Here is a 27166-nt window from a genome sequence, read left to right as displayed (position 1 = left end):
ATCCGCCAACTCCTGGACAGTCTGTGGTGCAATGTGGCGTTGGTGGATGGAGCGAGACATGATGTCCCAGATGTGCTCAATTGGATTCAGGTCTGGGGAACGGGCGGGCCAGTCCATAGCATCAATGCCTTCCTCTTGCAGGAACTGCTGACACACTACAGCCACATGAGGTCTAGCATTGTCTTGCATTAGGAGGAACTCAGGGCCAACCGCACCAGCATATGGTCTCACAAGGGGTCTGAGGGTCTCATCTCGGTACCTAATGGCAGTCAGGCTACCTCTGGCGAGCACATGGAGGGCTGTGCGGCCCCCCAAAGAAATGCCACCCCACACCATGACTGACCCACCGCCAAACCGGTCATGCTGGAGGATGTTGCAGGCAGCAGAACGTTCTCCACGGCGTCTCCAGACTGTCACGTCTGTCACATGTGCTCAGTGTGAACCTGCTTTCATCTGTGAAGAGCACAAGGCGCCAGTGATGAATTTGCCAATCTTGGTGTTCTCTGGTAAATGCCAAACGTCCTGCACAATGTTGGGCTGTAAGCACAACCCCCACCTGTGGACGTCGGGCCCTCATACCACCCTCATGGAGTCTGTTTCTGACCGTTTGAGCAGACACATGCACATTTGTGGCCTGCTGGAGGTCATTTTGCAGGGCTCTGGCAGTGCTCCTCCTGTTCCTCCTTGCACAAAGGCGGAGGTAGCGGTCCTGCTGCATGGGTTGTTGCCCTCCTACGGCCTCCTCCACGTCTCCTGATGTACTGGCCTGTCTCCTGGTAGCGCCTCCATGCTCTGGACACTACACTGACAGACACAGCAAACCTTCTTGCCACAGCTCGCGTTGGTCTTCCATCCTGGATGAGCTGCACTTCCTGAGCCACTTGTGTGGGTTGTAGACTCCGTCTCATGCTACCACTAGAGTGAAAGCACCGCCGGCATTCAAAAGTGACCAAAACATCAGCCAGGAAGCTTAGGAACTGAGAAGTGGTCTGTGGTCACCACCTGCAGAACCACTCCTTTATTGGGGGTGTCTTGCTAATTGCCTATAATTTCCACATGTTGTCTATTCCATTTGCACAACAGCATGTGAAATTTATTGTCAATCAGTGTTGCTTCCTAGGTGGACAGTTTGATTTCACAGAAGTGTGATTGACTTGGAGTTACATTGTGTTGTTTAAGTGTTCCCTTTATTTTTTTGAGCAGTGTATTTCAGTTTGTGAGTGTGTAATATGGGGGGTTGGAGCCATGTTTATTTCAGCATTATAAAGAAAAACCTGTATAAACAATGGCAACACTGTCATGTTGATCTGAGCCTTGCTGTTGGAAAACCACATTAGTGTCTGACTTTCGAATATGGTGTAATTGCATTCTGCAATTCGGGGCATTTCCTGATGTGGGTGTTCCCTGATATCAGGGAATGCCCACTGATACCTGCCATTGGTCAGTTCCAGTGTTATGAGACTGATGGTTTGTTGATGATGGTTTGTTTACATAACAGGATAGGATATCTAACATGGCAGGTTAGGTGAATTAGTGTGGCAGGTTAGGAAAGATTAGGAAAAGGGTTAGGCTTAGGTACAATGCTGCAGTTGTCAACAACTGTTGCCCTCGATGCAAAAGAAACGGCCACCAACCAATGGCGAGCATCAATAGGAATAACTTGATATCAAGAAACGCCTGATATCAGAAAACACCCATAATTGCAATCTGCAATTACACCCTTCTCCATTTTTCAGCTGTCAGAGATGCACCTCCCCCGACGTCACTCGACTTTTGTCTACAGTAGGTTGCTTTTGCCTTACCACTGAAACACGCCCACAGACATGATTGTTGTTGACATACTAGATCAGATGAGGATGGGCTTGATTGACAGGGCTGAGCACCAATAGATGAAGGAAAACATTTTCTAGCGGGATTGAATCCGCTTAAAGGAAAGAACCACTCACTTGATTAACCTAATGTAGCAGGCATAAAATAGCATTTTATTGACAATCAACTTACCTGGAAAATGAAATTGCACCATCGATAAATAAATAACAATAAACTTATCACAAACAATCCATGGGCCCTCTCACAGTGGCAACTACACTGAGTATACCAAACATTAGGAACACCTTCCTAATAATGAGTTGCACCCCCTTTGGCCCTCAGAACAGCCTCAATTGGTCAGGGCATGGACTCTACATGGTGTCGAAAGCGTTCTACAGGGATGCTGGCACATGTTGACTCCAAATCTTCCCACAGTTGTGTCAAGTTGGCTGGATGTCCTTTGGGTGGTGGACCATTCTTGATACACAAGGGAAACTGTAGAGCATGAAAAACTCAGCAGCGTTGCAGTTCTTGACACAAACCAGTGCTTCTGGTACCTACTACCATACCACGTTCAAAGGCACTTACATTTTTTGTCTTGCCCATCTACCCTCTGAATTGCACACATACACAATCCATGTCTCAAGTCTTTTGATCTGCCTCTTGTGGTGTGGGAGCTGGGCTTTGGAAAAGTGGGTGTGGTTATATCCTGCCTGGTTGGCCCTGTCCGGGGTAATCGTCGGACGGGACCACAGTGTCCCCTGATCCCCAGTCTCAGACTCCAGTATCTATGCTGCAATAGTCTATGTGCCGGGGGGCTAGGGTCCGTCTGTTATATCTGGTGAAATTCTCCTGTCTTATCTGGTGTCCTGTGTGAATTTAAGTATGCGCCCTCTAATTCTCTCTCTCTCTCTCTCTCCTAGGACCTGAGCCCTAGGACCATGCCTCAGGACTACCTGGCTTGATGACTCCTGGCAGTCCCCAGTCCACCTGGTCGTGCTGCTGTTCCAGTTTCAGCTGTTCTGCCTGCGGCTAAGGAATCATGACCTGTTCACCGGATGTGCTACCTTGTCCTGGACATGCTGTTTTTGTCTCTCTCTCCCTACCACACCTGCTGTCTCGACTTCTGAATGCTCAGATATGAAAAGTCAACTGACATTTACTCCTGAGGCACTGACCTGTTGCACCCTCTACAACCACTGTGATTACTATTTGACCCTGCTGGTCATCTATGAACATTTGAACATCTTGAAGAACAATCTGGCCTTAATGGCCATGTACTCTTATAATCTCCACCAGGCACAGCCAGAAGAGGACTGGCCACCTCTCAGAGCCTGGCTCCTCTCTAGATTTCTTCCTAGGTTCCTGCCTTTCTAGGGAGTTTTTCCTAGCCACCGTGCTTCTACATCTGCATTGCTTGCTGTTTGGAGTTTTAGGCTGGGTTTCTGTAAAGTCCTTTGTGACATCGGCTGATGTAAAAAGGGCTTTATAAATACATTTGATTGATTGTGTGCCAAATCATCGTCTGAGCAGTTGGGCATCAGATTGCTATATCATATGGGTCGCGTTCCCCTGCTCAGACGTTGCAAGCATCAGCCAATGGTTGATACTGTAGTTCCAAAGACCGAAGTGAACAACTATTTTTATGAAATGCGACAGTACGGATATATTACATTTTGTGAAAGAAAAATAGCAAAAAACTTGTTTACCGAAAATTATTCTGAAATACAGTCAAATAAACTCTTGACGTGGTGTAAAGTATTCATTTTGGGATGTTTGTGTGGGGTTTTATTGTATGAAAGTGAGTGAATGTGCTTTAAAAAGTGGTAATATGTATTGATTGTGTTCAATATACTAGGCCCATAGATGGTTTAAAAGGATAGTTCACCCAAATTACTAAATAACACGTTGGTTTCTGTACCCTGTAAGCAGTCTATGGACAAGGTATGACAGCAATCAATTGGTTTCCACATGCTAACGTTTTAGCATTTGTGGCACAAATCCCATTCAAGTCATGGGATGGATGCTAGCATTTATCTAAAATTGATTGTGAAGCTCAGCAAAGTCACGTATAGATGTTTTGAATAAGATGCGGGAAAAATGCTCATATCAGTCCTATGGCTTAAAAGGGATTTGTGCCACAAATGCTAAATCATGGAAACAGTGCCAGGGAAACAAAACCAAAGTATGGATTGCTGTCATGACTTGTCCATAGATTGCTTACAGGGTAATTAAACCAATGTAATTTTCTAATTTGGGTGAACTATCACTTTAAAATGGATGGCCACACTGTAATATGAAGGAAGGGTCTCAAAGACTCCATCTAGTGTAGAAGACTTGAAGAAATCCCAAATTATACTTCATATAAACACAGATGGTTGTTATAAAAGCAACCGTCTAGGAGCTGTAAAAAGTTCAATTACACTGAACAAAAATATGTACGCAACATGTAAAAAGTGTTTATCCCATGACCTGAATTAAAAGATCCCACAAAAAGCTTATTTCTCTCAAATGTTGTGCACAAATCTGTATACATCCACTTAGTGAGCATTTCTCTTTTGCCAAGATAATCCATCCACTTGACAGGTGTGGCATATCAATAATCTGATTAAACAGCATGATAATTACACAGGTGCACCTTGTGCTGTGCTGGACAATAAAAGGCCACTGTAAAATGTGCAGTTGTCACACAACACAATGCCACAGATGTCTCAAGTTGAGGGAGCACACAATTGTCATGCTGACTTGTAGAATGTCCACCAGAGCTGTTGCCAAAGAATGTAATGTTTATTTCTCAAACATAAACCTCTAACATCTGTTTGTTTTCGAGAATTTGGCAGTACGTCCAACCGGCCTCAATCGCAGACCACGTCTATTGCGTCATGTGGGCGAGCGGTTTGCTGATGTCAACGTTGTGAACAGTGCTAGACCCGTGGTGGTGGGGTTATGGTATGGGCTGGCATAAGCTACGGACAACGAACACAATTGCATTTTTATCAATGGCAATTTGAATGCAAAAAAATACCGTGACGAGACCCTGAGGCCCTTTGTGAGACCCATTTAAGGTATCTGTGACGCACATCTGTACTCTCAGTGATGTGAAATCCATAGATTAGTGTCGAATTAATTTATTTAAATTGACTGATATCCTTATATGAACTGTAACTCAGTAAAATCAATGAATGCATGGCATGTTGCGTTTATTTGTGTTCAGTATATAATAAACATTTTACCATTTTCTTTGGTCGTGACTTTACAATAACATCATAGAAACTAAACTACAGATGCATTACGCACATTGTAGTGTTTCTCTTCTTGTCCGCAACATGGCACTCTAAGCTAAGCAATGAATGGCTATGGTTAGAACTTTCGATATGTATACAAATGGAAATATCTCAAACATTTATCGCGTCCTCGCTCCTCGTCTCCTTCTCAAGACCCATTGGATGAGAAAGCCAGAAGTCCCTCTAAATGTATCCAATGGGGAAAGGAGAGGACGCGAGGCGTATGTAATCAGAGATTTCAGAGAAAGGAGATAGTGATCCTAATGGCAATTACCGGAAGACCATCATAACACCTCACCAGCAGAATGTCGACCAATCGTGTTCACGTTCTATGGTGCGTCACGCGGTTGCTAAACTAATTGTAACGCAATCCATCCTTAATTTGGCTATTTTCTTCGAAAGTACGCAATGTCACGATTCCAAAGCTATACGATATTACAGACAAGTTAATTATCTCATATCTCGGAAAAGATTTTCAATGTTGTACTTCTTGTTGACGAAATTCATGCTAATGGATGTTTTTTGGAGCTGGCGCTCAACTGACTCCTTGAAGGAGAGTTCTAATTGTCACAGAATCGCCCAGAATGCAACGCGCAGACGACGGGTTGGCAACGCACACAAGGGGCCTTAATACGATTACCAACGGAGTTTCCCATCTCCTCACAAGTATATCCTCCCTACGGCTGCGGACGTATCAAACCGGAAAAAAATAGAAGTTGTGAAATGACATCGAAAATTCACGGAGTTATGATATAAACACGGTATTTTAGTCGTATTTCTGGTCCATTGACGACGGGTTGGCAACGCACACAAGGGGCCTTAATACGATACCAACGGAGTTTCCCATCTCCTCACAAGTATATCCTCCCTACGGCTGCGGACGTATCAAACCGGAAAAAAATAGAAGTTGTGAAATTACATCGAAAATTCACGGAGTTATGATATAAACACGGTATTTTAGTCGTATTTCTGTACTACTTTAAACTGAGCATACAGTACATCGTTGACATGGCAGGAAAGCGGCGGGAACTACCGTCTTGGATGGCAAGGAAGGATGAGGACAGAGTGAAAGATAAGGAGCCACTGAAGAGGATAACTTCAGGCAAGAGAACGAGGAAACGAGTTGAAAGGTGGGCAGTGTAGTTTCATCAAAGGACAAATTAACCTGATATTCTTGAGATATGAAATAATACCTATACTATAGGTGGGCAGGAAAGCGGCGGGAACAACCGTCTTGGATGGCAAGGAAGGATGAGGACAGAGTGAAAGATAAGGAGACACTGAAGAGGATAACTTCAGGCAAGAAAGAGAACGAGGAAACGAGTTGAAAGGTGGGCAGTGTAGTTTCATCAAAGGACAAATTAACCTGATATTCTTGAGATATGAAATAATACCTATACTATAGGTGGGCAGTGCCCTTACGAAAAACATTGCAGTCAGAATCAGTTGCGGTCAGACAGTGCCGTTTAAGATTAGGACGTTTTTTTTTAATGAGCATGGCTTTATTTCTATTACAGAATATTGGATGACTCATTCCTGTTCCATTCACCCAGTTCAATGTTAGTTACAGCGATAGGTTTCGGCTACTACATGATACTCGAATTTCCCCTATATCCATCATGAGGTTGCTACAACCTAGCCTATGAATTAAAGTTTACAACGTAGGGTGCACACAGGTGTGACACCTCTTCGCTTGTGGACTTCAATGCACAACACATCAGCTGTATGTGACCAGGCGAAAAAACATTTCCAAGCCAAACCCCCATACACAGCCTTCATCGTTGTCACCATATTAGCTGGAGTATATTAGCTAAAGTAACGTCATAGTCAGCATAGCTAATGGAACTAAGGCGTTAGTAAACCCGCTACAATCATAGAGTAACGGCACAGTCAGTAAGCAGTTACAACGGTGGGCCCTGGTGGCAATAATTTATAATACCAAAAGCTTACCTTGATTTGGAAGAGTTCCAGTGTTGTGTTGGAAAGCAGGTTGTTTAGGTAGGCTAAACTAGCTTGCTGCATTTGCTAGCTAAGTAAGTGAAACTGAAAGTGGAAAAAATGACAATCCCCCCTCTATATATTTTTATCTTGCTTCTCCTTCATTTTGGAAGAAATGTATTTGTTAACTGTTGTCTTTCTCTCTTTGAGTCAACTACTCACCACATTTGATACACTGCAGTGCTAGCTAGCTGTAGTTTATGCTTTCAGTACTAGATTAAATATCTGATCCATTGATTGGGTGGACAACATGTCAGTTCATGCTTCAAGAGCTCTGATAGGCTGGAGGACGTCCTCCGGAAATTGTCATAATTACTGTGTAAATCAGGGGTTCTTAAACTTTTTCAGCCTGGGACACAAATGAGAAATTCACGCTTAGGAAAATATGCAACTATAAATAAATATTGGTACATTTCATTGCCCTTATGCCTAAAACAAATGCAAAATAGACAAACAAATAACATTGAAATTAAATATCCATATAAATATCTATTCAGGTTTATTTTCCACCATTAAAAACACTCTTACATATCTGTCTCAGTTGGAACTTTTCTAGGTTGCTGTTAAAATACAATAAATCTTTTTAATTCTGAACTGGAATAAACTTATTGATCACATCACACAGATGTACACACACACAGGCAGTTTTTGATAGTGCAATTGTAACTGTATAGCTTCCGTCCCTCTCCTCTCACCCCTACCTGGGCTCGAACCAGGGACCCTCTGTACACACCGACAACAGTCATCCTCGAAGCATTGTTACCCATCGCTCCACAAAAGCCACGGCCCTTGCTGAGCAAGGGAACAACTACTTCAAGGTCTGAGAGAGTGATGTCACCGATTTGAAATGCTATTAGCACGCACCCCGCTAACTAGCTAGCCATTTCACACTGGTTACACTCACCCTCCTTTTTGACCTCCTTTTCTACAGCAACCAGTGATCTGGGTCACAGCACCAATGTATAGTATAGCAGTATAGCTTCCGTCCCTTGCCCCAAACCCTCTGCACACATCAACAGTCACCTTCGAAGCATTGTTACCTATCGCTCCACAAAAGCCACGACCCTTGTAGAGCAAGGGAACAACTACTTCAAGGTCTCAGAGCGAGTGATGTCACCGATTGAAACGCTATTAGCGCACACCCCGCTATCTAGCTAGCCAGTTCACACCGGTTACACAACCCTAAGTAACAGTACAGATGAAAAATAATCAGGCCTACTGTACATCTTACTGTATAAATTATTGTTGAAAGAAAGTCTAGGTTGGAACTGTTGCTGTTAAAATACAATACATATTTTTTTATTCTAAACTGGAATAAACTGATTGATCACATCACACAGATGTAGACCAGAAAACACACACACACACACACAGTCCTAATGAGAGGTGTGTAGCTGGTTGAAGTTTTCAACAAGCATGTATATTCTGGGATCCATTTTGATGTACAGTAGGCCTGATCATTTTATTTTAATCTGTACTGTTACTAGGGTTGCACTAACAGTAGCTTGCTTGCCTTGGTGAATGTTAGCTATTAGCTGTGTACAAGGCCAGGGGATTGTTTGAAAGAGAAACTCACATCTACTATGATGAGAGATAGTTAGTGCTCCCTTTTTTCTGCTTATAATCAATCACCTGTTATAAAATGACAACAATGCCTTGCTAGCTGACTTACTTTTCCATTGTCGAATCACTGTTTCCTGAAGCATTCTGCTCTGTTCTCAAAGAACTCCCTGGGTTTGCCATCATGCTGTGGATGTTTGGTCAGGAAGTGTCGTTTTATTAATTTGTTAGTTTTGAGAGACTCATTACTAAGCACTTCCCCACACAAAACACATTGTGGTCGCTCCTCGTTACAAGTTTGTATGAAAAGAGAGAAACTCATCGCTGTATATGCGTTTCATGACAATTGAGCTCAGTCAGAACTTGTAGCTAGCATGAATCCATTTGATGACAGCGGTGAGTGATGGCAAGTGGGAATGACAAGTCAGTGGCAGGCAGCGCATCATCTGCTGCTGAACGACAGCACTGCATTGTGTGTGTCGCGGAGTGATCTTCAAGAAAACTACAGAAAAAGGATCTGGTAAACTGCGAAGCACACAGGCATCTCCCTGTCACACTTGTGCAGCTGCCAAACAGAGCAGAGACCGCTGCTGAGAAGAGACTTGGCCAAATCAATTCCTGTAATTAATTATACATTTACTCTGACACGTCGCGACCCACCATTAACAGGTCCGCGACTTATACTTTAAGAAAGGATGGTTGGTGTAAGTCTATGGAAGGGGGTGAGAACCATGAGCCTCCCAAGGTTTTGTATTGAAGTCCATGTACCCAGAGGAAGGTGAAAGCTAGCTGTCCTCTGGCTACACCATGGTGCTACTCTACAGAGTGCTGCTGAGGCTACTGTAGACTTTTTGCAAAATGTTAGGGTTGCATCAATTCGAATCTGGTATCAGGATAAATATGACATTGAGTCACCGATTGTATGCTAAAATATTTTTTATTAGCTAAGCAATAAGTGGTAAATGCAATTTTTGTATATACGGGCTCTCTGTCACACCTCGCAGGGCAAACAGAGAACTGAACTTGTTCCGGACAAAATTATTATAATATACTCTGACAGAAGTAGTTCCTGCTTCCGAGCCGGCCTGTCGCAGAGTAGAGACTGGGCGTGGTTTAGACTCACCCAGCCTATCGTTGATTGTTGGAGCACGAGCTGGTACCAGCCCCCGGGCGCTCCAGTTGATACATGTACGGTAACTGTTGCTGTGTAGAATATCCATGCGCTCACACCCTAGACACCGTTATCTGTTTCCTGTTATTTCTAAGTTTGAGTTCTAACAAAAGACAGTCTGCTTAACTGCCTACGTTCTGTACGTGTCTCCCACAACTCATGATAGCTGCCTACACCTCAAGGCCAGCCACAGCCTTTCCGCTAGTCACACCATATGTTGCAAAATGTAGCTTTTAACATACACAGACACCCCCATGATAGGCCAAGCATATTTTCAATCCTCACAAAAATAGTGTGTTTTAATCAATTATTTGATGTGATTATATTTATAGTTTTATCTAAGAAGGATAACTTTTAAAATGTTTTACAATTGTAATTTTTTATGAAATTCACTGAGGAGAATGGTCCTCCCCTTTCTCCTCTGAGGAGCATCCACTGGTCAGAACGCAGTATAGCTGCAATACACTGTACTGCAGTTATATATTGCTTCCAAAATAAGTTTTTTAGTGCAGTAATTTTGCAGTTTATTCTGAAAAATACCACAATTAGTGCAATTTTACTGCATTTTCAAAACGGCAATTGTTTTCTGTAGAGTGTGGTTTCAACCACTAACTTTTCTATTTTTCAACTAAAAGTAACCTGACTTAATTTTCCCTCTCTTGCTGTCCAGAGTGGCCTTCTACTGCATGAATGAAAAGGAGCTGGTGGAGGCAGCTGTCAGTTATTTGAATGATTTTGGAGGTGGAGAAGATGGAGCTCGTCATGATGACAAACAGGTGATGTTCCATAGACTGGGCGATGATTCACTGAGGGGTAGGGGGGGGGGGGTTGCAGCTAACTAGCTTAGACCACAGTATGAAGGACCTCTAGTGGGGACCTCCAGCTGTTATTTGATCTAATCCAGAGCTAGCACACCTGATTCTACTCCTCAGGTAATCATCATGCCTTTGAATAGGTGACTCAGGTGAGCTAGTTCAGGGCTACAACAAAATTGTGAAACATCTGGTGGGGGAGGTTTAAATCATTCCTAGTGGATATAACTGAGCTATTTCTGTCTGTTTTATCCAATTCACCCTGTATAGGTCAAAATGAGTGTGGTGGGCTGCTCTATGAATGCAAAAAACAACTGTGTCAAGAAGAAGAAGAGGAGGCTGTCTGAGTTGGACGTGGTGGCGGAGTCCTCAGACTCTGATGCACAGGAGAGGACGTATGTCTCAGAAACGGACATCGATGTAGCCGAGGAGGACACTCTACTGTACGCTCAAAACAACAACACTCACAATAACAACACAGAGCAGGGACCTGAGGGTCAGAGTTCAGGACCAGGTCACGACGATGCTGATGGTCCAGGGGATTTGGCTCAGGATGTTGGAGCAGAGGACCACTCACGGTCACAGTCTCCCACAGCAGACGATGATGCCCTCAGGCTTGTAAGGGAGATATTCTTCACCTGATGATAAACCACAGAACACTTTGAGATGCTTTCCTTACAAACTAAGATGGGGGGGGGATACACAGTGAGGTCATGTAGACTAGAGTATATTAAAAATAGTCAATGGGGGCAAATGGGACCCATAACATGAATGATTTATAGTGGGTTCTTGGTAATGTTAGTAAATACATCTCCATTGAAAGCATTTATGAATACAGGATTAGGTTTAATCTGTGAAGTGTTTATGCACCGTCTTAGAAAAGGCATTGGGCCTAAAAACAAGGTGCAACTAATGATGTGTACAATATTAGGCGCAACTGCTCAAGATAGTTTCCCCTTTAAGAGCAGTAAAAGGGCAATGACATACTTTGTAATAGAAACCAAAAATATATAATTTTGATTGAAGAATAAAATGTGACTACTGGGATATTCTCAAGGCACTTTTATTGATTCAATTTATTTTATTTTTAAAGCTGCAATATGTCACTTTTTTGGTTTTCACAGAAATTAGAGACATCTTTGTTGACCATCAACATAGGCTTATGATCAACAGGCATGTCATACACTTCACAATTTTGATGAATAAATCATGTACATTTGAGACTCGTGAGCAAAATTGGTGGTTTTAACTTAACAATGATTATAAGGTAAAGTAGGTTATCACACTCATTTACTGGAACATGACAGTTAGCCAAAACGTATGCAATATCCTTTTTAATTACTTAGGCTAGTGGTCGATTTATTAAAATGACTGTAGCATTTTTGTCGTCAACATTACCGACCACAGTACAGTAGGACTATAGTAGTAGTAGTAGTAGTCAAAGAGTAAAGTATCTCTGTATCAGAGTTTATATTGGAAACTTAATTTGATTTAAAATATGCATATATGTACAGAACAGAACACAAACATGAAAACAGACTAAATAAAGTTATGAATAGTATGTTTTGAAAACATTATATAGACAGTCATACACCCTTTTGGTTGATCATGTTGAACACATTGAAAAACTCAAAAGTTGACTTGTTTTTCCTGACCAGTTAGGGGTTGCTGAACATTTCCTCTTATTTGAACACTGGGGAGGACAATCCCTTGTTGGTTACCAGCAAGCCTCTCCACTGGGTTATTAGTTATCATTGGATGTCGTCTTATCTCTTAGCTGCCGCCTCCCTGTCATCCAGGTCAGTACAGCTGCTGTAACCAGCTCAGCATTAACAAACACACAGACATAGTACCCTGCTGTCATACCAGCCAATGACACATAGTTAAAGTGGAGCCCCACAAACACACAGAGGCCCACAAGCATCAGTAGGCTGGAAGCAGCCAGACAGCTGACACTGAACCACAACACCCCTCTGTCATCACAGCAGACTGCAAACAGAAAGGCCATGAGGGCAAAGGGCACCAGCACCAGTGGAATATACAGACTCATAATGACCAGAACCCTGAGTATATCCACTAATACACCAGCGGTGGTAGCCATGTTGTTGTGTTGATCATCACAGGTAACTCCAACATCTTGTCCCTGGAGGCAGAAGTTGAAAGGGCTGATGTTGGCCTCACTAGAGCTGACCAACTGGCCGTGTAACACGATGAGGGCGTAGAGCTGCTGGGTGAGGATGAAGACGAGGAAAAGAGCCACCGGAGGCCAGCAGCGTGGAGGTCTTCTGGTGCTGTGCTCCATGGTTGAGAGAACCATCACGAGGAGCCTGTAGGAGTCAGTGCACTTTCACTACCTCTTCTTGCCTCGAGTTGGGGTACTGTGGAGAAAGTAAATAAATAAGATAGAGGGGTCTATACTTGGACATTAGAAAAAGTTAAACCTAACGTTTTTCTCAAAAATGTGCATCAACCAATTACAATCCTCGACGTAGTTGCATGCGATGGGACCAGCTACAATGTAGTGTTCTATCAGATAACCTGCCACATGTTAGCCCTATGCTAACCTCACCAGCTGACAGTGATTTCCTGTAACAAATTACACATCAGCCTATCAAAGATCTTAAAGGCCCAGTGCAGTCAAAAACGTGATTATCCTCTTTCCACACTACGAGGTTAGAATAATACTGTGATTAGGATGATAATGCCCTCAGTGTACGAACCGTTTGAAAAGACCAACAAAAATTTCAGCACGTTTTGGTGTGATGGAGTTTTGGCCTGCCTGGTGGCCAGTGATGTAGTGCAATTATTTTAGGTGTTTTCATCAAGCTGTCATCAAGGCAAAGGCTGGCTACTTTGAATAATCTCAAATATATTTTGATTTGTTTCACACTTTTTTGGTTTCGACATGATTCATTGTGTTATTTCATAGTTTTGATGTCTTCACTATTACAGTGGTTCCTCCTTTAAAAGTTGCGTCATACTGCGGCACACCTTGCGGGCTGCTGCAGCATTCCGTGGCACGTTATCTATTTGTCAGCCATTTTTTCTGTTAACGCAAGTTATTGCTAGTTTGACCACCAGAGGGCATCTTAGAGAAGCATTTGATAGTCTTCCGTATTAGCATTACCAGAGAATTTAATACCTTTTTTTGTAATAACATAGTATATGGGATTGATTTTAAGAAATTTGGCTTAATTAATTTGATTAATATTGTGGTGTTTCTATTCAGAGAAAAACAAAAAACGAAACCATCAGGGTTTCCATTAGGATGGGAATGGAAAATATGGTGCTGTACAACAGGAGGAAGGAGTAGGCTGTCCTTGTAAATAAGAATTTGTTCTTAACTGACTTGCCTAGTTAAATAATGGAGTGTAAGAGCATAACATTTCTGCACCCTAATTTTTTAATTATTGTCTAGCCAATACCCAAACGGAGATTAAGTGAAAATAAAAATCTCATTGATATATCAAGACTAGTCCCCATGCTTGCCCCAGAGCAGAGCGAAACAGTGCAAAAAAAACAGTTCTAACCTCAACATCCTCTTTAAATAAATACCATTTAACAGCACATTACTCAACACTAGTGAGACTAATTTCGCCTACAGAATATGTTTTTCAATGACGTGACTCTCCGCCAATAATTACATCTAGAGGATTGGAGGACAAAATTATTATCTATATTCTCACAGATCCTAAACGGGCTTTTATACAATTCTAAATTAATTCATAATTATAAATCGCTTTGTTTAAAAAGTAACGATATTTTGGAGATTTCATTTTAATATTAGAGTGAGAAAAAGGCCATTCTTGAACATGGGGTGAGACATTCTCACTAATTTGTAAAGAAAGACAGTTTGTTATTTCAAATTATTTCTGGAGAAACCTAAATTGATTATTTAGCAGACATGACTTGCTTATGTTCGTGAAGATGACGAGCAATCGGCAAAGGCAATCTGTAATCTGCTGGCATTACGGCACAACATCACTCTAATTACAGTCAGAAGACACTTGAAGAAACTTGCATGGACTTATGGAAAGGCTCGGTAAGAAATTATATATATTTTTTTTAAATCAGAACATTAACCCTGTGTGTTCGCTTGTTTTGTACTGTTCTGTAGTTTCAACCCTACGATTTGTCTGACAAACAAAGAACTTTGCGTCCTGCAGGCTTAGATCAAAACTTGCGAAACATTCAAGAATGTCATCTTCACAGACGAATCAACCGTGGCCCTTGAGCAATTTTCTCAAAATTGCTACAGAAATAAAGGCAAAGATCAAGAAGGTTAACGAAAGCATAAAGATGTTGATGAAGAAATGCTGTTTTGAGTTAGATATGTAACACTTTAGAGTACTTAAGCATCGAATACATTACATTGCGAGTTGAGAGATTTCCACAACAGTAGCCGGGCTATAAAAAGTCTATTGTCCTGCTAATAGGAAACATTTGCATGATAGGCTACACTCTTTATTGTAAACACAATGTCACAAACATTGTGTTTACACAAACTTTTAGAGTTTGAGATTTACAAATGTGCGCTTTCATTATTAGTTACATTGTTTTAGTTCGAACGTGCAGACTTTTCTTTAAATTATCGTTTTATGTAGGATGCTACATTTTTGACCAGTTGCAATTGTAAGTAGGACAAACAAAAAAAATCATACTTCTATTAGGCTGTTATGCCTCAGACTATCTCAGCCAGTTAAGTGATTTTATATAGGTCTAGGCTCCAAAGAAATAGACTCCAATTAAGCCCTCTTGTTGTTTGTAAAGTCAAATTAAAATGAAGATTGTTGAAATGAAATGCTCGACTGGTGTAGGTTTTCTCCATCTGTTGGTGTGCAACACCTGCATAAAACAAGTTGACTATATTTTTAGGCACCAGCCACTGTTCACTTCCTATTGATTGTGCTGCAGTTGCCACCAGATGTTTTTATAAATTGAACCTTTATTTAACTAGGCAAGTCAGTTAAGTACAAATGCTTATTTTTCAATGACGACCTACCCTGGACAAACCCGGATGACGCTGGGCCAATTGTGAGCCGCTCTACGGCACTCCCAATCACGTTCGGATGTGATACAGTCTGAATTCAAACCAGGGACTGTAGTAAAGCCTCTTGCACCAAGATGCTGCGCCACTCGGGAGCCATGACAAATATACAGTTGAAGTCGGAAGTTTACATACACTTAGGTTGGAGTCATTAAAACTAGTTTTTCAACAACTCTAAAAATGTCTTGTTAACAAACTATAGTTTTGGCAAGTCGGTTAGGACATCTACTATGTGCATGACAAGTCATTTTTCCAACAATTGTTTACAGACAGATTATTTCACTTATAATTCACTGCATCACTCCAGTGGGTCAGAAATTTACATACCCTAAGTTGACTGTGCCTTTAAACGGCTTGGAAAATTCCAGAAAATGATGTCATGGCTTTAGAAGCTTCTGATTGACTCAAATGATGTCAATTAGCCTATTGGAGGTGTACCTGTGGATGTCTTTCAATGCCTACCTTAAAACTCAGTGCCTCTGCTTGACATCATGGGATATTAAAAAATAAATCAGCCAAGACCTCAGAAAAAAAATTGTAGACCTCCACAAGTCTGGTTCATCTTTGGCAGAAATTTCCAAATGCCTGAAGGTACCACGTTCATCTGTACAAACATTAGTACGCAAGTATTAACACCATGGGACCACGCAGCCGGCATACCGCTCAGGAAGGAGACGCGTTTGGTCTCCTAGAGATTAACGTACTTTGGTGCGAAAAGTGCAAATCAATCCCTGAACAACAGCAAAAGGCCTTGTGAAGATGCTGGAGGAAACAGGTACAAAAGTATCTATATTCACAGTAAAACGAGTCCTATATCGACATAACCTGAAAGACCGCTCGGCAAGAAAGAAGCAACCGCTCCAAAACCGCCATAAAAAAGCCAGACTACAGTTTGCAACTGCACATGAGAACAAATATAATACTTTTTGGAGAATTGTTCTCTGGTCTGATGAAACAAAAATAGAACTGTTTGCCCATAATGGCCATTGTTATGTTTGGAGGAAAAGGGGGACGCTTGCAAGCCGAAGAACACCATCCCAACCGTGAAGCACGGGGTGGCAGCCTCATGTTGTGGTACGTGCTTTGCTGCAGGAGGGGCTGGTGCACTTCACAAAATAGATGGCATCAAGAGGCAGGAAAATTGTGTGGATATATTCAAGCAACATCTCAAGACATCAGTCAAGAAGATAACCTCTCTGGGATTATTCGGGACGCTAGCGTCCCACCTCGCCAACAGCCAGTGAAATTGCAGGGCGCCAAATTCAAAAACAGAAATCTCATAATTAAAATTCCTCAACCATACAAGTATTTTACACCATTTTAACGATACACTTCTCATTAATCCAACCAGTGTCCGATTTCATAAAGGCTTTTCGGCGAAAGCAGAACATATCATGTTAGGTCAGCAACTAGTCATAGAAAGCATTCAGCCATTTTCCAACCAAAGAGAGGTGTCACAAAAAGCAGAAATATAGATAAAAATCACTAACCTTTGACAATCTTCATCAGATGACACTCCCAGGACTCAATGTTACACAATACATGTATGTTTTGTTCGATCAAGTTCATATTTATATCCAAAAACCATGTTCAGAAATGCCTTCAAAACATCCAGAGAAATTGAAGAGAGCCACATCAAATAACAGAAATACTCATCATAAACTTTGATGAAAGATACATGTTTTACATAGAATTAAAGATGAACCTGTCCGTAATGCATCCGCTGTGTCAGATTTCAAAAAAGCTTTTACGGCAAAAGCACAATAACAGCCACAAAAGCAAGCCATACAGTTACCCGTGGAGTCAACAAAAGTCATAAATAGCATTAAAAATCTTCACTTACCTTTGCTGATCTTCGTCGGAATGCACTCCTAGGACTCCCACAATACATTTTTGTTTTGTTCGATTACGTCCCCATTTATGTCCAAATAACTCTGTTTTGTTTGCGCGTTTAGTTCACTATTCCAAAAGGCACAATGCGCGAGCGCAAAATCCAGACGAAATGTCAAAAGAGTTCCATTACAGTTTGTAGAAACATGTCAAATGATGTTTACAATCAATCCATGGGGTCTTTTTATATTAAATCTTCAAAAATATTCCAACCGGACAATAGCGTATTCATTACAGCGGAAAAAGAAGGAACGGTGCACCCGCGTGACCATGCAATAAACAACTGATTGGCCTCAGCCTAGTCCACTTATTGAAACAGCTCTTATTCGACACCCTTCCACAATAGAAGCCTCAAACAACTTTCTAAATACTATTGACATCTGCTGGAAGCCTTGGGAAATTCAATCTGGCCCCATAGGCACAGCATATTGGATAGGCAATCACTTAAATAAAAGATTTCCCACTGCCTGGTTGGATTTGTCTCAGGTTTTCATATGAGTTATGTTATACTCACAGACATCATTCAAACAGTTTTAGACACTTCAGAGTGTTTTCTATCCAATACTACTAATACTATGCATATATTAGCATCTGGGACAGAGTAGCAGGCAGTTTACTCTGGGCACCTTTTTCATCCAAGCCACTCAATACTGCCCCCGTCACCAAGAAGTTAAAGCTTGGTCGCAAATGTGTCTTCCAAATGGACAATGACCCCAAGCATACTTCCAAAGTTGTGGCAAAATGGCTAAAGGACAACAAAGTCCAGGTATTGGAGTGGCCATCACAAAGCCCTGACCTTAATCCTATAGAAAATTTGCACTGATAAAGCGTGTGCGAGCAAGGAGGCCTACAAACCTGACTCAATTACACCAGCTCTGTCAGGAGGAAAGGGCCAAAATTCACCCAACTTATTGTGGGAAGCTTGTGGAAGGCAACCCGAAACGTTTGACCCAAGTTAAACAATTTAAAGGCAATGCTACCAAATATTAATTGAGTGTATGTAAACGTCTGACCCACTGGGAATGTGATGAAAGAAATAAAAGCTGAAATAAATAACTACTATTATTCTGACATTTCACATTCTTAAAATGAAGTGGTGATCCTAACTGACCTAAAACTGAATTTTTACTAGGATTAAATGTCAGAAATGGTGAAAAACTGAGTTTAAACGTATTTGGTTAAGGTATGTAAACTTCCGACTTCAACTGTATACATATATTTTTTAAATCTTTCAGAAGATTAAAACTTCTTAGGGCTGCAATCCCGTTAACGGGATCGATATGACAACAGCCAGTGAAAGTGCAGGGCGCCAAATTCAAAACCCAAATCTCATAATTAAAATTCCTCAAACATATGTATCTTATACCGTTTTAAAGGTAATCTTGTTGTTAATCCCACCACAGTGTCCGATTTCAAATAGGCGTTTACAGTGAAAGCACCACAAATGATTATGTTAGCTCACCACCAAGCCACAGAAAAACACAGCCATTTTTCCAGCCAAAGATAGGAGTCACAAAAAGCACAAGAGTTGAAATTAATCACTAACCTTTGATGATCTTCATTAGATGACACTCATAGGACTTTGTTACACAATACATGTATGTTTTGTTTGATAAAGTTCATATTTATATTTAAAAAATCAGTTTACATTGGCCCTTTACGTTCAGTAGTTCCAAAAACATCCAGTGATTTTGCATAGCCACATCAATTTTACAGAAACACTCATCATAAAATGTTGATGAAAATACAAGTGTTACACATGGAATTATAGCTAGCTATACCTCTCCTTAATGCAACCGCTGTGTCAGATTTCAAAAAAGCTTTACGGAAAAAGCAAACCATGCAATAATCTGAGAACGGCGCTCAGAAGAAAAATTAAATCATCTGCCAAGTTGGAGTCAACAGAAATCAGACAAAACATTATAAATATTCCTTTACCTTTGATGATCTTCATCAGAATGCACTCCCAGGAATCCTAGTTCCACAATAAATGTTTGATTTATTCGATAATGTCCATTATTTATGCCCAAGTAGCTACTTTTGTTAGGGCGTTTAGTACACAAATCCAAACGCTCGTGCAGGTCCAGCCGGACATCGGACGTAAAGTTCAAAAAGTTATATTACAGGTCGTAGAAACATTTCAAACTAAGTATAGAATCAATCTTTAGGATGTTATCATACATCTTCAATAACGTTTTTGCCTGCCATATGAGTTCTGTTATACTCAGACATCATTCAAACAGTTTTAGAAACTTCAGTGTTTCCTATCCAAATATACGAATAATATGCATACATTAGCAACTGGGATTGAGGAGCAGGCCGTTGACTCTGGGCACCTTATTCATCCAAGCTACTCAATACTGCCCCTGAAGCCATAAAAAGTTTTCAAACATGTGTGTAGGTAGGTGTGGAAAGATAGATACAAATGATTTGTTGCAAGTTGGGGAGGGGGTTTCACACCTAGCTCAAGTTGGGGAGGGGGTTTCACACCTAGCTCGGCTATTAGACAATTCTTTAGTAAAGGTTGAATAGTCTATTGTTCAGCTAATAGCCCATCCTGCTACACTTGTGAAAAACTAATAATAACAGTTTTTCCCCTTTCCACATGTTCAAGATTCTAATTGATAAAAATGTTTTTAGCCACAATTGGCCCCAATCAATACATTTGGACATAGTCGATAGCGTGCTGGACTTCGGGCTAGAATGTGAGGGTTAGAAACCTTCTCGCTGCTTGTTTCATTACATTATTATGCTGGTCTCAGAGCAAATAGCCTGGATTGTTACTCCCATCTCGTTCCTCACTCTCTTCTACGCCTCATTCTTCGCCCGAGTGGCTCTCTTGTGGGCGTGCTGGCAGGATGTACTGTTTTTTATTCTGTATATATGAATTACAAATCATCCTTCACTTAAATCATGTTTTTAAATTCATAAAAAATCCTACAATGTGATTTTCTGTATTTTTTTTCTCATTTTGTCTGTCATAGTTGAAGTGTACCTATGATGAAAATTACAGGCCTCTCATCTTTTTAAGTGGGAGAACTTGCACAATTGGTGGCTGACTAAATACTCACAACACTGTGAGCTATTCTTCCATGGCCCGGTTTCCCAATAGAGTTGGAACAAAAGGCATCTGTATTAGAGGTAGACCGATTATGATTTTTCAACGCCGATACCGATACAGATTATTGGAGGACCAAAAAGCAGATACCGATTAATTGGCCATTTTTATTTATTTATTTGTAATAATTACAATTACAACAATACTGAATGAACACTTAACTTAATATAATACATAAATAAAATCAATTTAGCCTCAAATAAATAATGAAATATGTTCAATTTGGTTTAAATAATGCAAAAACAAAGTGTTGGAGAAGAAAGTAAAAGTGCAATATGTGCTATGTAAGAAAGCTAACGTTTAAGTTCCTTGCTCAGAACATGAGAACATATGAAAGCTGGTGGTTCCTTTTAACATGAGTCTTCAATATTCCCAGGTAAGAAGTTTTAGGTTGTAGTTATTATCGGAATTATAGGACTATTTCCCTCTATACCATTTGTATTTCATTAACCTTTGACTATTGGATGTTCTTATAGGCACTTTAGTATTGCCAGTGTAACAGTATAGCTTCCGTCCCTCTCCTCGCTCCTCCCTGGGCTCGAACCAGGAACACAACGACAACACCCACCCTCGAAGCAACGTTAGCCATGCAGAGCAAGGGATACAACCAATGCAAGGCTCAGAGCAAGTGACGTTTGAAACACTATTAGCGTGCGCTAACTAGCTAGCCATTTCAATGCTTGACGCACAACGAAGAGCTGCTGGCAAAACGCAACAAAGTACTGTTTAAATTAATGTTTACGCGCCTGCTTCTGCCTACCCCCGCTCAGTCAGATACTTAGATACTTGTATGCTCAGTCAGATTATATGCAACGCAGGACACGCTAGATAATATCTAGTAATATCATCAACCATGTGTAGTTAACTAGTGATTATGATTGATTGTTTTTTTATAAGATAAGTTTAATGCTAGCTAGCAACTTACCTTGCTCCATTCGCGTAACAGGCAGTCTCCTTGTGGAGTGCAACGAGAGAGAGGCAGGTCGTTATTGCATTGGACTAGTTAATTGCAAGATTGGATCCCCCGAGCTGACAAGGTGAAAATCTGTCGTTCTGCCCCTGAACGAGGCAGTTAACCCACCGTTCCTAGGCAGTCATTGAAAATAAGAATGTGTTCTTAACTGACTTGCCTAGTTAAATAAAGATTAAATTTAAGTGTAAAAAAGAATAATAATAATACAAATCGGTGTCCACAAATACCGATTTCCGATTGTTATGAAAACTTGAAATCATTCCCTAATTAATCGGCAATTCCGATTAATCGGTCGACCTCTAATCCGATTACATAGGTTCGGTTTGCTCCTAGCAGAATTTGGCTAGGCGAAGTCAACGTCTGTGCTCGCAGACTTCATTAAAATACCTTTGCTTGAAAAACGAGGAAATATTACTGCCGTGGCCAGCACACTGCCTCAAAATAGTCTGATTTAATCTAAGATAACTCAAGAAATCTAATTAATTTCAACGTTTTTGCAGAGCAGGTCTTAGTCGCTCAATGTACATCTAACTAAGATGTTTGGTGCAGTATTTCTCAAGTAAAAAAATGTGCATGAAAACTAGTCATCTGCCGTTGAATTAATTGAAGAATCCCTACTGTTGACCAATCACCCACGAAGGGGCGTAGACTTAAGCTACTGAACTTCGACAAGCCTCAAAACAGCTGAAGAAACCCCCTGCCGAACACCAAAACGTCGTCATAATATATGCATTAACTGTTCTGACTGGAAAGCATGCGGTAAAGCTGTAGACTTTTGAGTGTTTTAACGATGCATCTTTCCTGCACTGGCTGAAGATGTAACCAGTTTTTCCCAAAACACCACACAGGAAGAACGTTCGAAAATCGAAAGAAAGGCAGCACTGCTCTCAGATCATCTTTCTTAATTTAAATCTTACCTTAACATTATAATTATTCCACAATGGAGACAGATTATTCAGACATGATTTTACCTCGTTTTTATCTGAGTTTCTGAGGAATGCTGCGTTCATGTGCTAGTCCCAACTAGGAAACTCTGACATTACCTGCATTCAATGAATCAGCAAGTAAGACATGTCTGAGTTCTGACTAGCATGTGAATGCGGAAATGGCACCATAAGGAGGATCCCACATATTTTCTAAACCAAGAGGAGCAACATCACAAGACTTACGGGAACACTTGCGAAGCAGACTAGGGTTTGGGGTTAGAGAAGTCAATATGAGAACTGAAACATTCTTCCGCTAATACAGGAGTTGTGTTTGTCCTATCAAATGAGAAGAAAAATGCATCTCCAAATTGAAGCGTAGGACTGGCTCTTGGGCTGCATTTACACATTTTGACACTAATTGGTATTTTGACCAATCAGGGTTCCCTGCGTAAAGGCAGCCTTAGAGCCACAGTCTGTATGATTTTCAGTCACTTCATAAATTTAAAAAAAAAAATATATATATATATATAGGCAATCACTTTATATATCCCTTGAAAATGCCTACCAGGACTATTTGCATTGTCCTCCTTAACATGGTGGCCCTCTTGAAGCATGTGGGAACAGCAGACTGGTATAGGGATTGATTGAATATGTCCGTCAGAGATGCCACTATGATGTTGCACGCACCAAACAATGTTGTTAGAAACATCTCCCATTGTTTGATGGATATGCTGATAAAATGGATCGCGGGAAAAGAGCAGGAATAGGTTTTTGTAGGCCACAGTCCAAGCTATGTCTTCCAATGGTACGACTGCGGTTGGCATCCAAAGATTATCCAACTTGAATAAACACTTGGAGTTAAGTATGACAGCAGTGGTGTAGTCTATGGCGATTTGGATGTCACTTATTATTGCTATCTACATAGCACATTGATGTGAATCACTGCTGCTCTCATTTAGCTATTTGTGCCTTACGGATTGTGGTTGTTGTGGATGGCTGTTCACAAATATAAATATTTGAACCCAATAATGGTTGATTTCAAGAAGTTGACGGCCTACCCTGGCCAAACCCTCCCCTAAACTGGACGCCGCTGGACCATTGTGCACCGCCCTATGGGACTCCCAATCATGGCCGGTTGTGATACAGCCCGGGATCGAACCAGGGGCTGTAGTGACACCTCTAGCACTGAGATGTACCGCTGCGCCACTCAGGAGCCTATCAATATATTTTTTTAAACCAGTGGACAGCCAGTGAAAAATGTGCTCTTACAACAACTGCACAGTGCCGATCCCAGCCTGTGGAATTCAAGTGGGGCTTTTATTGCACAATCTAATTCATGCTGACAAAAACATTAAATCCATAGGCCTAATGGACACATGTTCAAACTCGGACACTTTTGATAGACTTAAAAGGGAAATCTGTAGTCGCTACATCCATTTCTGGACTTGGATATATTTTTATCCATTGATTCTTGAAGAATATAACTTATAAATGCCTCATGAGCTTAGTTCAACTGTCACACTCCATGAGAACTCAAAATATAAGCTTGTTTATCTTCAATGTTTGTAAACATTGTAAATGTAAACAATGTATAACATGGTTAAAACAATAATTTTGATATCATGGATGGTCAGTCATTGCATCCATAGTTCTGTCTATTCTCTGAGTGGTTAAATTTCTCCATGCCCATCCCTCAGTTTTTTATTTATTACCAAAACAGAGGTGGGGCGATCGTTTTGTTATTTTTTAATCTGTGGATTTGCCCTTTAAACAGCTGCATATTATCAAGATATCAAAGAGTCACCAACAAAAAGTGAAACAATAGACCTATAACAAATGCAGAATTCATATTTCACATGTAAATAGCACTTTCAGAAATGCTCAAAGCGCAGCATTTATTTTTCAACTCGAATCAATGAGCCCAATCAGTCCTCTGTAACAACAAAATCCAAAACAACAGAGTAGGGCTGGCTAATAAGTCCTTAGTTTTGGTGTTATGCTCAGGTAAAACAATTAGGCTAATCTATACTTCCAGTCATTCCAATAAATGTTATACTCCTTGATCTTGTAAATATGGAATTCTGATAGACTTTGGTTATTAATGTAAAGATATTTGTGAACATATCAAAATACTTAAACTTACATGCAAAATACCTGCTGTTAACTTTTAAATGATTGGAATGAATTATCCAAAGAGAGTATAAAGATTTTCATCGTATTATTAATCGTATTATTATTATATGTAGTAGAAAGCAATAGGTTAGAAGAAGCCTACATAACCAACCCATGTGTCACGTTCGTCATAACGAGGAGACCAAGGCACAGTGTGATTGGAATACATTCTTATTTTATTTAACAAAAAACACTTAAACAAACTAACAAAATTAACGTCACACTATAAACAACTAGTTCTGACATGCAACTACACATAGACAATAACTCACCAAACCAAAATGGAAAATGGCAACCTAAATTGGATTCACAATCAGAGACAACGATAAACAGCTGTCTCTGATTGGGAACCAATTCAGGCCACCATAGACCTACATTTACCTAGACAATCCCAAAACCAAGACAAGACAAAAACACACACCCTTGTCACACCCTGACCTAACCAATATAATAAAGAAAACAAAGATAACTAAGGTCAGGGCGTGACACCATGAAGTTAAATTTAACATCCATATATGGCCAGCTATGTAAACTTTAACATCGATTTATCCTGCAATAGATGCAGTTCAATTGGTAACATACGTGTGTCTTCTAATGTCGCTTAAGGGGAAAGTAATCTAAAAGTAACTGAATGTAATCAGATTACGTTACTGGGTTTGGGTAATCCAAAACTTTTCACTGACTACAATTTTGGACAGGTAAATAGTAACTGACATTACATTTAGGAAGTAACCTACCCAACCCTGGCTATCAATCATGTTAACATTATTCAAGCATGTGATAAAATGACATAATAATAGCAATGTAATAAAATACCAATAAAGCTAAAAGGCTAGTGGGGCGTTCACATGCTATTGGAGTTATCGGAAGCTCAGAGTTCATACTGGAAAGTTTCACTTGAACGACCTTCCAAATTGTAATTACAAGTGGGAAACTTGGAGAAAATGTTGTTACCCGAGTTGCCGAGCCGAGTTGTGACGTTTCACCTTTTTAACGGTTTGACAACAAATCGGTTTTTGACAGTTATCAATGTGGATAATGCAGCTAATTTGACCGTATTGTGAATGTTAGGTAAGCTAGCTAAATGTATATAGTTGAAGAATTGGCCCAACCTCAAAAGTACTTAGTCATGTCGGTCTTCCCACAAACGCCCCAGCTCAGCACAGCTGAAATCTCATTATTGTAGGCTAATTAGCTATATACTTAAATTTACCACTTGCATGTAAAAATGTTCTGGGATAGACTACATACAGTAATTGGTGGCGCTTAAAAAAACCGAACCCGTTGAGGACATATTATGCATAAAATAAACTATAACCGTAGGAAATAGGGATTGTATTTGTGTCCGGACAATAAATATAGGCAGAAGAACAATGACATACTTCAAAAGCTACTTTCACATTATTTAGGCAGGCGCCAAGTTCCATAAAAGGATGATCATTGGATTGGGTCCAAGACTCATAACAGAGCAACAGCTAGGTTAACCGCTGAATTGCATTGATTTCTACGACGGGCAGAAATCTTAGTTTGGGTCAGGAAGGTTTCCTCGCAATCTATACATGTCAGAATGTTGAATAAAATGACGTGCTGCTTTACCGGTTGTCCATGCGGCTGGTCCTTTAGGCCGTGGGCGCGTGAACACATATCCACAAGAAAGCATAAATACATCAACTTTTCAAAGCACTGGTAGTGCATTCAGATTTAGATCACCTGGAGCATGAGCACAAGATCCAAATACATGAGACTCATGCATACCTGCCGAACACACGCACACATCGTTCTGCGCATGCTTCAACGTCGGGTTTCCAAGCAAGGCTAACGGCAATATACTGTGTTATAAATACTTACATTTAAAGGTGTTACCACATCAAAATAAGGTGTACATACAACTTACCTAGGTGAATAATAAGGATCGTGAGTCAAGTTGAGGTAGTCAACATCTTTCTTTAAACAATGCGCAGCAGGTGTTGAGAGCACTCAAAGTTGAGTATTAGTGCACTTTCGACTGAACCAGTTGACTGGATAAGTTAAGTTTCACTTTGAGATGTCTCATCATGTGCTAATATTTAGCTTGTGTCAGCTGATCATCATAATAACTGCGTGGCGAACATCAACGGGACTTTCCTTGTAAACAGGGTTTGACTTGGGCTTTAAAGTAGTCCAGCAGTCAAATTGGTGAAATGCTCGCTTGATTTACTTTCACTCAGCCAACTAACGTCAACTTCATAAATGGCCTCAATTTCAACAGCATAGAAGAAACAATACAGAAAAGGTTTGTAGGCCATTCTATGTCCTACACATGAGAAACATGAGCTGTCAGAGCTGCCAATTCTCATGCATTGGTCGTGATATACGCATTTGACCCTCTTCTCATGCTCTCACAGCACACCTCTTATATCTCATTGA

General features: G+C 40.6%; 1 protein-coding gene and 1 long non-coding RNA gene across 2 annotated transcripts; one reads left to right on the top strand and one right to left on the bottom strand.

Moving 5' to 3' along the window:
• Positions 1–5700: 5700 nt before the first annotated feature.
• On the top strand, positions 5701–11855 carry LOC139411041 (uncharacterized). Its single transcript, XM_071156831.1, has 3 exons — positions 5701–6223; positions 10493–10598; positions 10905–11855. The coding sequence occupies exons 1-3, from the start codon at positions 6102–6104 to the stop codon at positions 11274–11276; spliced, it is 600 nt and encodes a 199-aa protein (XP_071012932.1). The 5' UTR covers positions 5701–6101; the 3' UTR covers positions 11277–11855.
• LOC139411042 (uncharacterized) lies at positions 11684–26795 on the bottom strand. Its single transcript, XR_011634560.1, has 2 exons — positions 26655–26795; positions 11684–13012 (listed from the first exon to the last, which is right to left on the bottom strand). It is a non-coding gene; the product is annotated as an uncharacterized lncRNA (long non-coding RNA).
• Positions 26796–27166: the final 371 nt, after the last annotated feature.

Source organism: Oncorhynchus clarkii, chromosome 6 (genome assembly GCF_045791955.1).
Source record: "Oncorhynchus clarkii lewisi isolate Uvic-CL-2024 chromosome 6, UVic_Ocla_1.0, whole genome shotgun sequence".
Taxonomy (NCBI): Eukaryota; Metazoa; Chordata; class Actinopteri; order Salmoniformes; family Salmonidae; genus Oncorhynchus; species Oncorhynchus clarkii.
This window is presented reverse-complemented; position numbering and strand designations above follow the sequence as displayed.